This window comes from Dromaius novaehollandiae, chromosome 1 (assembly GCF_036370855.1).
Source record: "Dromaius novaehollandiae isolate bDroNov1 chromosome 1, bDroNov1.hap1, whole genome shotgun sequence".
Lineage (NCBI taxonomy): Eukaryota > Metazoa > Chordata > Aves > Casuariiformes > Dromaiidae > Dromaius > Dromaius novaehollandiae.
In genome coordinates, this window is record NC_088098.1 from 165,185,687 (window position 1) to 165,200,091 (window position 14,405).

Consider the following 14,405-nt stretch of genomic DNA (forward strand, 5'->3'; position numbering starts at 1 on the left):
GTGATGTGGACCTTGGGAGGGTGATCTGGCTCCTGCAAGTCCTGCCTCCTACAAATCTTGTCTCACATGAATACAATAATTCAGGGATTCATGTCTTAGTGTTGATAAAATGAAGTGTGAGCCTACACCATATAACAGGCTAGGTTCAAAACAATACTAGTTTCAGAAGCAAGGACTGTATTGCCATGTCAGTATGCTTAAAAAAAGAAAAAAAAAGCAAAGCCAAAACTTTTAAGCCAGAAAGGAAACAGTTGAAGATGAAGCATGTGAAATATAAACAATTAAGTAAGATTTCATTTCAAAAACATCCTCTTTTCTCTTTTTCTGACCTTTTCCCATCCAGGGCTGATAATCTTTCAGGTGGTATTAAAGATGGCAGAGACTATAGGATGTATATGATACATGGTATTACTGCTGTTAAAGCCTTAAACTACCTCCTTTAAGAAAAATGCGCAGAAAAGGAGAAAGCAGAACAGAGAAGATTTTTTTAAAATGTATCTATCTTCTGTCTCTAGGGTGTATTGCTGCTTTCAGCTTGAAATAGAGACACAGCAAACATCAATCTCTTCAGGCCCTGGTATACCTGCACCAGCATTATGTAGCTTATGGTATTGCTTTCAGCACTCTCTCCCATGTCAGGCCCAAAATTACAGTTACAGACAGCTAGGGCATATTGTTTTTAAACAGAAGGCAGAAAGAGAGAGAGATGGTGAAGAATCTCGAACTGGATAAAATCCATTTATCTTCAAATTACTTGTTTCTAAAATGTTGATTACTTGTTTCTAAAATGCTACAGTATCCTGGGATCATGACAATACAGGCTGAGCAACACAGAATGTAGAAAATCCTAGATTTGAAATCAGAGGGCTGGAGGAGATCTTAACAAATCACCCAGGTCATCTCTGTGTCTTCAGGTAAGATCAGTTTTTGCTACATCCTTTCTCCCAGGGAGTTACCTTGCCTGTTCTCAAACATCTTCCAGCAGGAACATGTCAGGCCCCCAGACTATCTATTGCAGTTCTTTACTGTCTTAACCACTAGAAAGCTCTCCCTAATGTTTAATCAGAATCTTACGTAAATGTTTACTACATATGTTAGCCATTATAGACACAGATAGGTGATGCTTTCCTTCCCTTTAGCAACAGCCTGTTTGAACTTCAGAAGACTGTTATCCTTCTCTTCCCTCAGTCATCCTTCTTTAAGTTAAGCAATTCCAGTTATTTCAGTCCTTTTTTGTTTCCTGATTTCATTATTATTCTGGGAATACTCTTCAAGTTTGCCACATTTTTCTTGAAAATGCTTAAAAGTGGGTTCAGTCTGAGTTCTGTCAAGATAATTTTGAACCATTTATCATACTTTTTGCACATTTCCAGTCCCTTTTAACTTGGTTTGTCTGCAGAGTGGTTAGGATCATCCCTCCAGTCCACATTCCCAAAGCTTGATATCTTGATTGCCCTTTCAAAACATCCCCAAACACAATCAACTCTGAGGCTACTCGTCTCCCATTAGGTCTCTTTTCTATTTGAAAAACTAGATCTAATTTAGTTCTAAACTTAGATTAAATCTAAATGAGATCTAATTTAGTTTTTCAACTAGAGAGATCTCCTTTCTAGTTGACTGATCAGTAGATTTTCTTGCTCAAACATAATCTTCTTGTTTTTAAATTTTCAGAATCTGTATATGTGTTTCTGTGACTGAGTCTGACTTTTCATAATCTGAAACCAGGCTCCAGGCACCACACAACCAATGTGTGCGTTCCTGGCCTGCATTCTTGTGTCACCCATGCCTTACTTTCAGAGCAGGCACACACAGGCTCCTAAGCACAAAAAGAAAAACATGCCCATTTTTTCTTAGCTTAACAATTTTTAAGGAGTAAAAAAGTAACTGATTTTAGTCCAAGTGCAGGAAGCAACTTTTCCTATTCAGCGATTTAAAGTTACAAAAGAGCAAACGTCAAAGAATAAAAATGAGCAAAGGACATTTTGACTGAGTAAAAAGACAAAATGAAAAGGAAGGAGAGAATAGATGTGAGCACATGCACACAGCTACTGAAGTAAGAGGATATGCACCAAGACGTATTTCATGTACAAACAGAGGTATTAAGATGTAAGAATTAACCACACATCTCAGCTGCAGGCGATAAACTAGAGCGACTCAAAATACCCTGCTCCTCAGTTTTTAATCACCACTCTTTGTATTTCTAGATATTATATTATCTACATAGTACTGTCTATTTTTTTTCCAGAAAGTTAAACTAAAACTTACAAACTTAATTTAAAAATAAAATAGTTTAATAAGGAAGTTTAGACATTAAATTAACATCAAAGAGATCCTATATTTAAGATATGGAACTTTTGTCACCATTTATATCTTTAGGTTGAGCCCAAAATAAATAAATTGCACTAATTAAACACTGTTAGTCAAATTATATTATTTTTCAAAAACACCATGGTCTAGAATTTAGTAGAACATTCCATTGCTGTATCAGGACTTAAGCTTCTAATCATATTTTTTCTTAAAATATACTATTATTATAGCATAGGACTACACTATTATAATAGTAATAGTACTGTAATATGATCACATAGTACTATAATAGTAAAGCATAGTACTATAATATAACTAAAATACAATAGTATCATATAGTGTAAGAATATAGTTTTGAGAAGATGTAACCTATTGATAGTAAGAAAGTAAGCAGTCAAAAGTAATGATACAAGAAATTCACTCTTAGGAAGTCCATAATTATAAGATATCTTATTTCAAATTCTTAGTGAAATATTGGCAGGAGTAACTTGTAACTCATCTGGGGATTGGCAGGAAAACAAAAGGTAGGAGGCAAGGGTGAGATGAAATGTGAAATATGGATACCTAAAGACATATCATCTTGAGAAGACTGTTGAAAACTCGGGACAAAATTTCCCATTGACTCTATTAAGTGAGTCAACTGCTCGTTGGGCCTCAGTGCTGCCAAAGCATTGGACTACCCAGGCACATAGAGAAAAGCAGGCCTGCAGATGCTTGCTGAATGGGCATTTATTAACATTTCTTTAAATATCATTATCGATGAATTAATTCATATATAGCATATGTAGGGACACCTGAGAATGCAGGTTGTCACCCTACCTTCTACAGAGTACCAGCTATCTCCTGCTCACCTTACAGCCTTTAGCCACCTTCTCTACCTAAGCTTGGTATTAACAGCATTATCTTCATAAAAAAAAATAATTAAAATGAACCTCTTAATATTTCAGTCTCTCTCATCACGAGGACTTCCTGTTCAAATATTTGCTTTGGTGATGAGAACAATAAAACAAGAAATACAGGTATCCGCTCTCTGAAAGTCTTTCTGACATCAAGAAATGCTAGTGTTTTGTAAACTATGAAGTATATTGATTCCAGAGATACACATCCAGGAGCATGGCAGTTTATAATAATCACCACTTTGCCAGTGCTACTGAATGATGGCTCCCAAACCACTGCATACATAAAATACATTTGTTTCACCTTTAAAGCAGTTTATCTTCATGTTTTAACTTTTAGCCCTCCCCTGAGAAACCATATATTTTAAGAGATTAGTTCACTCTTCAGAGCCAGAGAAAGTTTCAAGCAAAAACCTTGAGTTTGTTATCACACAGTTTGTATTAAAAGAAGCATTTTTACAAATACCAAATTTGAACAAAAACCCACATTCTCCTTTTTCAACCATATTTTGTAAATGTCAAACTTGCTTTTTTCCCTAACCAATGCACGGTTAAGCTTCGTAAGTTTAAAGGAGGAATCTCTGAGGAAGAGAGATACAGGGAGATTTTTTTTTTATTGCTTATAGGTAAAAAGTCATTTTTAAGAAACAAGGAAGACAAGAAAAAACATAAAAAGGAGTGGAAAAAGGTACCTTCTTACAATATCTTCTCCATTCCAGCATGGGAGTCCATCAGCGGCTGCTAACTCATTGGCACACAGCTGATCAGCCAGGCCACCATAAAAAGCTCTGTAGAGCCGGAGGTGGCTGATAAATTCTCTGTACAGAGGAACACAGGAAATAATTGACAGTGTCAGTCAATAACATTAAGAAGTACAGCTGCCATGCGTTGCTACAAGAAGATAAAGAATGTGCCATTTCTAATATTCACTATCGGTTCCAATGAATTTATTCATCAGTTTGTCAATTTTGCGTTTAGATCAACTTGATTCTCTCAGATATATTTCAGGAGTTTATGAACCTGATACTATCCTTGGTCAAAGTCAAACAAAATAATTTACTCATGCTCTGGAAGAGGAATTGTTTTCCTCCACCCTGAAATTTTCTTGCTTAGTTCTGATATAGCTTGCAACGCTACTTTTGTACAAATATACCAGTATTTCCAAATAAAGCATAGCAATTACGAAAAGAGGCTTCATATGCCAGTAATTAGGTATACAGTAAGTTGTCTGTTTTTCAAAAGTGCTATCAACTAGATCCCTGCAGAGTGTTACGAATACTACAAGGAGTATTTGTTAGAGTTATGGAACAATTCAAGATTTAGGTAGGATGGTTTAAGGTGTAGATGCTAAATATTTAATGGATATTTAAATTACCATCTGAAAAATGACATCAATTTTATCATGTGCTGTGCTGGTAGGGTATACTTTTATTTATATGTTGCTATTTTAAATAAGTCTTAAGGTGCCCAGAGCTAATGATAAATTTTTATATTTAAATCAAAAGAAATGAATGCATTTTCAATTAGTATGTTTTTAACTGGACTGCGATAATTATGTTTTATAAACTGTTTGCTAATGTATTGAAAATCCTGAGAGACCCATTCCTGCTGTGAAAAATATATATATTTATTTATTCTGGTCTAAAACATCACATTATACTGAGTTATCTATGACCCACAGGCACAAAGAAGAAAGATATCAGCAAACGGTGTAGTCATTGCTCTGTAAGCCAGAAGGCTTCATGTTATGTTTAACTTCTTGTCTAGTGTCTAGAATTGGAAAAAATATGCTACAAATATTCTATCCATTTCCCAATGTGTGGTTAACATTAGTCTGAGGTAGCACAAGAAATTAAATTAAGTATTGTTGACTTGAAATTAGAACAGAAAAAATATGAGTAACTATATACAGTCTGTTATTTAAAATCCACATGTTGTTTCTTGGTATTCTAGAGCAAATATTTTTGCACAAAGTACAGTGATTTAGATTTACTATGCCTATTAAAAGCTATTAAATGTGATATGAATGCACTACTAAATCTAAAACAGTAGTTCTGAAAATCTCAAGTAGTGTCATATATTGCATATGCACAATATATTTTAAATACACGAGTATGATACATATGCAATCTTCCAGCCATGAATCCTGTATTATTCCAGCCCCAAACTGCATCCAGTGTGCACAGTATGTTTGCAATTTTCCTCCATTTCCCATCAAGTGGGACTGATTTTATTTTGACTGTGCCTGATATCCTTTGGGTTTACATAGTGGATGAAAACTAGTGATTAGAGGCTCTTCTCATAGTAAATAGCAGGAATTTCTTCTTTCGCACAATCAATCCGTGCATAACACAGAAATGGAAATAAATACAGCTTCTGTAATATCTTGTGACAAACTACATTATAACAGAAAGGTCAGTCATTCAGTTTATTAGTAAATATATCCTGAGGCAAAGCAGAAGTTAATATAGAAGTAATAACTGATTTCAACCCCTGTAGATATCTGACCAAAGTAGTTAAAAGGGCAGATGGTTTGAATGTCAATTTTCACATCATCATCTTCTAGACCAAATAGCATATAATTATAGGCAGCTGAGCACAAATGTGCAATTACAGTCAGCAGAAGCTACAGATATTTCTTATCTGCTTATTTGGAAATGTTCGCTTTTTACAATTTTATTCTACTTGCGGAAAGCTTTCTGCAATGTTCAGTTCTGGATGAAAAAACATTATAATTTTTTAAGATTGTATACTATTGTGGAAGGTTCTAGTTAGCATTTTTTTTAATTCATCTCACAAACTTTAGTTTCAAAAGTATAGTGACATTTCCTTTTCTTCTTGTGCCACATGGCACTAGAAAACAACAGCCTAGGGCAGCACTGTTTAAGCTGATTGTGAAAATAATTTAGGAAAAGCTTAGGCATAAGTAGTCCAACATGTACTATAAAATGTAAGATTTCAACTGCAGATACATTTGAAAAAAATCAGGAAATTATGGAACTCTTAAGAGTCAGGTATGCAATGTTTTTTAAGGATAAGTGCCATTGATCAAGTCCTACACAGTTTGGGAGAAGCCTCCTCTTTTCTGCTAAAGCTCATGAAAGTTGCCAAGAACCAGCTGCTGCCAGAAGTCCACGGGCGATAAATAACATGGAGTTTCACTCAGAGACTAGCGCTTCCTTAAAAGCAGGCTATAACCATTTCTTGAAGTTACTCTTCCATCTGAGGAATTGTTACGGTTGCCATGGGAATGGCAGAATAGAAAGTGATTGTGACTAAAAGGGAAGGAGGTGATCCAGGAGGTAATGAACACAAAGATGGTGTGAACAATAAAGTTGCGAAAATGAAATCTGTGCCAGGGGATCTCAAACTCTTCCTCACCCCATCCCTTTGGTATAGGGCCTGCCATACGCCATAAGGTGGTCCCAGCACCTCAGGCAAAGGGACAAAAACAACTGCTTTGTGCTGCCACCAGCTGCCAGGTCTCCTGAGGTCTCTCTGAGCACTGGCGAAGTCAATCTGTGCACCAATTATTTGGAATCATGCTACAGTCCTGGATTAAGAGAGATTTTAGAATATGGTTCTATATTTGCAGAGTCTTGGCAAGAGGAGGACATCAAGAAATTACTTGCACAAAATGGATAGAGGAAATTGTGTCTGTTTAATGGATGTTGCCTGATGAGCGTCTGTGCTGGCTAAAACAGACTCCTGTTTTGCATCTTTCCCTCCCCACAATGTTCCTCTAAATCCTCTTTCTTTCACGGCTGTTTGGAATATGAAGGACCTTGCACTAGCTAGATTGGTCTGGCCTTTAAGCATATGGGCACTCTTCTCCAAAAATCAGTGCTGAGCAATTATTCCCTGCAATTGTCTGACTTATACTTCCTTCTGCATTACAAACTGAAGTGAAAGGAAAAACAGGACAGAGACCCTCTCTATATTTTAGCAAATGATAACAATAATAATTAGTGCCTTTAGTCTCAACTGTAATACTATCCTTACACCTTACAGGCCAATTACTCCTAACAGTCATTAAAGACTTGATTCATTTTCCTAAACGTAGATATCTGGTGCCCTTTGAGATGCTCTCAGGTATCCAGGATGTCTGCCCAATGCCAAAGCGCAAAATACAACTTACAGGACAAATGCATCCTGCCTAGCAGCAGCAGATCAGTTGGGGACACTAGGATGTCTCCAAATAGCCCTGAATGCTTGCTTCTGTATGGGCAGCTGAACTGAGTCTTCCTCTCCATTGACTACAACGCAGCTTAAACACCCAGATCATATGCAGGCATCTGCATCTTTAGGCAAATTTTATCTTGTGATGCTGAACCACGTATAAATCAAATCCCAAAATCTTTGCTGTCACCTGAATTAAACATATTGTCAAAAGAACCAGTGACAAATCAAAAGGACCTGCTTGAAGCAGGATTTCAAGATTTAGCCCTAAATACTTAGTTGTCTCATTTTCAACAGAAAGGTGAGTATATAAGAACAAAATCATTCATTCTTTTATGTCTGATCAATTTGTACAAATAGTCTTCTGATAACAGTGGCAATCACTTCTTGACAGATCTAACAGAGCCTACTGACATGCTGATTAAAGTATAATCTGAAGACTAACACACACAGATACAGCTAACATTCATATTTTAGCAACATTATCCACTCTTTTTAAACCACACTAAATGACCCTGCTCATGGGTCCATTATTTCAGAAAACTTAATCTAGTCATAAAACGACTCTTTCAGAAATGTAATAGAATAGATTTTGTTGTTGAAATGCTTTATTCCTTTCAGTCTCTATTTATTCTCCACTAATGCATGCCATTGCATTGAATATAATCTATTCTGTTGTAAAATTAATGGCTTACTTTATTCTTTCTTTCTGGTTGTAAAACTAATGTCTTACTTTCTTCTGTCGGCAAGGGTTTCTTCACTGTCTCTTGAGACCATCTTCAATCCTCGATTATCTTTGTTCTGATCAAAGGAGCAACCTGGTGACCGTGTAGGCCTTCTTACAGGAGGACCACATATCTTGTTAACCTAAAAGGAAAACAAGACATAATTCTCTAGTTCTCAATTCAGTTTAAGTGCGCTTTAATAAGAAAGGAAGCCTGTGGACACAACATGAAGATTAGCTTTAAAAAGTTTCATTAAGTATGATATTTGTCAACACTGATGTCCACAATGAATGCATTAAACACATAATTAGTCTTTATACAGAAGAAACAAACAATGAAAAATACCTCCTGCTTTAAAGAAATACAAAGTGTATAAGCCACAACATGTATTTTATTGATGATGCATATTTTTCTTCCTACCAGGAAACTGTATTATTATGCAGACAGTAACAGCAACCTCAGAGATCCGAAAGTGTTGTGAATAACAGCTTATTTCCATTTTTCTGTAATGTACCCCAATCACATTTTTAATATGCATTGAACTTTCTGATTTCTTTCAGGGTTGATGAATTATTATGGCATGTTCAGCATAGTTACCCAGAGCGTATAGTGAACACTTAGCATGGTAGAAACTTGCATTACAACTTTGCAAGATGTAAATTTAATGATCCAAGATGTAAGTTTAATGATTCAGACCATAGATGTTGAAAATACCAAGGGATTTTATATGTCTGGCTTTCTGATCTCAGTATCAATAGATAAGAATTCACGTGAGCTCCCATTTTCTTCTTTACAAAATGCTCAGTATCACATTTTATACTATAGAGGATATCAATTCATGATCATAGCTCATTATTCTTCCCAGTCACTGAATAAAAATAATTAAAGCCATACATATTTATTAAATAACAGATACTTCTTGCTAAGGATCATGTCTGACCAGATATTAAGCAGAGCGAACAGCATATACCTTGTATAAGCTAGTACACGTGCATTACTGAAAAACTACTACTGTATGTGAATTATTAAAACTTAGAGCCAAAAATGCTCTTCTCTCTCCCTTTTACTTTTAAGACTACATATTGGAACCAAGACAGGGATCCAATTTTTGAAGCAGAGACATGTTCAAAATGCTCCCATGAAAAAAGAGGAAAGGGTATGTGTGTTTTGCAACAAAGATTATTGTTTCCCGTTGCTTTTTACGTCCTCATATAGAAGAACAGAGAAAGCAAATAAATCAGTTTCAGCTTATCATCACTCACATTAAAGTCTTAGACAATATACCTAGAAATGCTATAGTGTTGGCTCAGAAATGCATTTCAAATATAAGATAAAAGGAATATATCCAATTCGATGACTTTTTTTGTTGGTATGCACGGTGGTGTAAGTGGTGGTAACCAAAAACTTGTTCAATGCGCTCACTTAGGCTGGATGAAGGAAGAAAGGATCAGCATTTTTAGTTCATACAGAACAAGCAACACTGGGAGCATGACACATATGATCAGCTTTAATGACAAGGAAGGTTAGGTTGCTTTCATTCGGGCTTGCCATAGGGGGTTAGTCTTTGTCTTGTCATGATTAAAAATAAGGATTTAATAGACAGTGACAGTCAGATCCAGATGTTTGGGAAGGAGGATCTTTGTCTCATGGCAGACATGGGTTAGTTGTATAGACTGTAAAGACTTATGTGCCTTGTCCAAGCACTCTCAGGGATTGACTGCAGAGTAGGAGACCGTGAGAGATGGATCAACATGATGCAGATGCTTCACTAGCTAATACAGCCTTACTCTGCCCTAAGCAGATGAATACCAGTCCTTTGGGTCAGGAAAAGAAATAAGGGAAAAAAAAAAGAGAGAAAGATTTGGCGCCGGTTATAATAAACTGAAAAAACATATATATTTAGATCTACTAACAATGCAGTAGTATTGACAGCTATCTATACTTCTTGAATTTACAATAAAATCTCAGTATATTTTACTTTGGCTAGAAGGAAAAAACAAAGGAAATCAGTAACTTTTACAGGCATCATGGTTTGAAGTATGGAAAGTTTTATTCTATATATTACATATTTGTTTCAAAATTACTGTCTAATGCCCTTTTTCATCTGTTTATTTTATTTGAGTGAAAGTGTCAGGAAAGGCAGTATGCAATATTGGGAATTTTGCATTCAGTGACACTTTTAGAAGGAAACCTTTGTTTCAAGTACAATTTTTTTCTTTAAACATAATCTCAGATAAATTTTACATAAATAAATACCATGAGAATCTGCTCATTATCTAAAATATCTTTTTAAGAACTATCTTTCTTTTAAAAGCCATCTATAGAAAATTCTTAAAGCAGAGCTGCTGAAACCCACAACAGGTAAACCATAAAAGGTGTCTGTACAGCACCATGTACACGTCTGTCATCCCCATAATGAAGTACCTGATAGCAATTATATGGCTGAGAACTCAGTTCTATTAATGATATATGTGAGATGTGATATATTAATGATATGTGAGTGCTTTCAGCTCTCACAGCTGAAAGTAAGCTCACTAACCTTTAGCAAAGTCACTTACTTCTTCAGACATGGTTTCTGCAGGATGAGCTACTTCAGCACATACAAGCATGCACTCTGATGGCATCTTCATCTCTGTCCTTTCTCAACTCTCTTATATTTAAAATCCTGGGACCACTATTTGACTGACTGGCTTTGTGTGATGCTAGTTCTTTTTATGTTTTGATACATCACACTTCTGTCATTCACCCAGCTGAACCCAGTCTGTCCATTTTTTCAACAGTTCACTGGTGGCCATCACTTTTATGTCATGTTTAAATCATTAAATGTATATGTATGTCAAAGGCCTCCCTCACTGGCTCAGTCTTCATTGTCACCCAGTTTTGCCATTAAACTGTTGTGCACATAAAAAGGTCATATAGTCTTATCTTGCCTCAGGTGCCTGTTCTGCCTGTGAGCAAAATCATTTTAAAGGCAAAATGTCTGAATTTCACTTTCCAGGACAGAGCTGGCTATGTTCTAAAAAATAGACAAACACACTTTTCCCTAAAAGCTTCTGCTTTTCTGATAAACTATTTAGGTCTCTGGGAATAAGTATATGGCATAAATGTAATGTCACTTAGCTGAACTTCCAATGTTTTCATAAGGACTATAACATTCATTAGCCACATTGTTTCTTTATTTTTAGCCTGTGGGCTGCAAATTCAGCCTTCCTAGTAAAAATTCAGTCAGAGCTATCAGTATCAGTCTTCAGAGATGTAGACTGGTATGATAACTTTGAAAGAAGGGGAATACTCTCACTATGCTTATGAGCTGACAATTGATCATTTTGCCATAATTTCCAATCATAATGCATTCTTACCCTCCTCCAGTTACACTGAAAGGGTATTCCCACTGAACGTTTTCACAAACAGAGCATTTTTATTGGCCTCAAACATAAAACCCTAAAAGAGAGTACAAAATGATGCTTTAAGGGGACTGAAAATTCCCTGAAAAAAGAGAGACTGAAAAATCACCAAAAAATTATATAGGAGAGAATTAGATCTCAGGAAGAGTTAGAGATGACTATAAAGTTTTAAAACAGACAAGCCTAAGAAACTTGCTAGTGTTTTCCTGACTGACTGTTCTTAAACAAATACTACCCAATATTTAGGGGCATAAAGGGAAACCTCAGAAAACGATAAAACTCTTCATTTCCACAGTTCAGACAAACCTATTGTCATTATACTCAGCATGCTGTTATTACGCACAATTTGTATGCCACAGTATGATGACTGGGTTAATTAAAATCTCTTGTAATAACCATGCACTTAAATTGCAATTAGTGCCACACATGAACTTTATGGTAGTTTGATTTTGCTTGGTGCAATTCTATTGAATGTCTATGGTTACTTACAGTTTGGAAAACTGGAGCATCATAAACCTTTACATTTACAGAGGGCTGGATAATGATGTAAGCATCACATCAATAATGGTGGGATATTATCCTCTAAGTTCATATGTTCAATAGGAAAAATCTGTTACATTTTATGGTATTTTTTCCTGCTACAGAAATGGTTCTTTCTGACCTCAGCGTTAGCACTGAAATGAAAGATCATTTCCATTCTGAACATTTTTTCCATTCTGAACTATGATGATCACTCCTACATTTAATTTAAAGAATGAAAATAAAAGTGGCATTTCTTCTTTAAGAAGGCAAGAACAGAAGAAAAAATATACATATATACAGGTGCACATACATTGATATACATGCATGTGTATTTATGTGTGTGTATGTATGTATGAAGAGACATATGTTCACAGAAATACATCTTTTCCACTGGTTAGGTTCGTATCTACAGCATAGAGATACACAAAGGAGCTACAAGCAGTCTAGGTCACGTACCAGAAGCGGTCTCACCCCATACCTCGAGAGTTTAGACTAACTTTAGTGAAGCTGAGAAGCCTGGTTGGAAAACGATTGAAGCAAACTGGATGCACTGTGCTACGGCACACTTCAAACTAGATTCGCCAAGTCTCTGTGATTAACTATGCCGTTATCTTTAAACTCTGCCACTGTGCCAGAAATGAATCTCAGGAATCCCAAGACTCACTGCTCCGGTTTGGGTCGTGAGCTGTTGGGAACTACACTGAAAAAATGAACATCTCCTAGTCTTGCAGTATGTTTGTAGTCACCTTTCACTGCTCTTGTTTCCATACTTACAATAATGTGGAAAGAAACAGTGGTCTGAAAACAAAAACTCTTGGGCTTAGACTCAGCCCAAGCGAGGAACCAGAACCTGAATTCCACACACTGCCATTTCTTAATTAAACATTCCTGAATTTTAATTGTTCATGCTTTTTTTCATGAGCTTAGTAAGCTTTGGAAGTTGTTGACACTTGCGTCTCTCAGCTCTCCCATAAATAGAATATATGCAAGTATTTGCTAGATTAGGACACCGTGTCTCAAACCTGCAAGACATCAGTGTGACAGACATCAGTCTATATAAGCGTTTAAAACTGTTTTTATTTAATGCAGGCTTTCATTTAGTGTTTAGTTTGGTGGCCCTCGGTTCCAGCAATCGCATCACAAATTTTTCAGCATCTCCAAAGCCCCTCAAATATTCAAATATTTATGAACAACTGGACAGCTGAAGTCCAGCAGTTCTAAAACAAGACTAGCGATGGCAGGGGAGCACACATTATATATATATATATGTAAATTTGTGAATAAGTGAATTTTATTTGGCTTTCTAGGAATACAAAAAATGAGTATTTTCTTCAAGAGATGTATTCTTCGTTAGCTACAAGTATTTCCAGTAATGAGTTACTAACCAAACAACACAAAATATTTATCCAGAAAAACAGTGTATTAAATGTTTATGAATGTTTCCTTGATACATATATAATCCTTGCAAGTGGATATTTAATATTTTCAGGTAGATGGGAGTGTGTCGAACAGAGGAGAAAAAGAGAAATACACCACACTCTTTTCAGCACTTTATTCTAACAGGCAATCTTTGAGAGTAGCACAGGAAAGCATCATTTCTCCGTTACCAGGCATCATAGGGTCTTGGCAGTTTTTGATTATCTAAGCAGGTGAAAATGAAGATTTCTCAAAGTAAGATTTGCTTCTCTTTTTACCTTCTAATAATCTCCAGCTGCACTACTGCTACAGAAGGCAATACATCCCCACACTTAGCTCTGGTTCAGCTGACTTTTTTTCTTCCGTCAAACCACAAGAGGGAGCACCAACATTTCAGTATCATTTCCAAGTACTTGAGCGGGCTTCTGTAGTTTGTTGCTTATAACAGAATATTTAATATGAAACTTTCGTTGAAAATCAAAATGTATTCTGATATGTGAGAGTATGCACATGTGTATGAAAGACAGAAGAACTTAGAATGAGACAAAATTCAAGTTTTTGAATACAGGGACAAGAATTTGCTGCAATGTGCTGTTTCTTCTTTGGAAAGAAGATAGGGGAATGGGATTGTTTTATGAAAGAACAATGGAGTATCACCAATGCTGACAGCACAGGGGAGTAGTGCAAAAACAGTGTATTGTCTTTGTTTCCTTTGTAAATGTCATGTGCTTTATTGTTGCTAAACTAGCTGTTTCTTTTTCTCCACTGTTGTCTCACGATTCCTGGCAATAAGCTTTAGATTTCCAGAACTCGAAGTTCTATAGCAATAGCAGAATATAATTTTACAAGTTTCATACATAGGTTTCATCATTTTACAAAACTTAGAAGTCCAAGACAACTTGAAAAGGGAAAAAGATTGTAAAACAGCAGCCTAGAGATTTACAGACTAAGGTTGC

At 35.9% G+C, this 14,405-nt stretch overlaps 1 protein-coding gene across 12 annotated transcripts in view; it reads right to left on the reverse strand.

Annotated features, from left to right (window-relative positions):
* GPC5 (glypican 5) overlaps nucleotides 1-14,405 on the reverse strand; it is a 720,327-nt gene that overhangs the window by 561,087 nt on the left and 144,835 nt on the right. For all 12 annotated transcript variants that reach the window (XM_064504709.1, XM_064504704.1, XM_064504717.1 and 9 more), the window contains 2 exons: nucleotides 8,116-8,249; nucleotides 3,896-4,021 (listed from right to left, as the gene is read on the reverse strand). In XM_064504709.1, coding sequence (XP_064360779.1) covers nucleotides 3,896-4,021; nucleotides 8,116-8,249 — 260 coding nt within the window. The remainder of the gene's footprint in view (nucleotides 1-3,895; nucleotides 4,022-8,115; nucleotides 8,250-14,405) is intronic.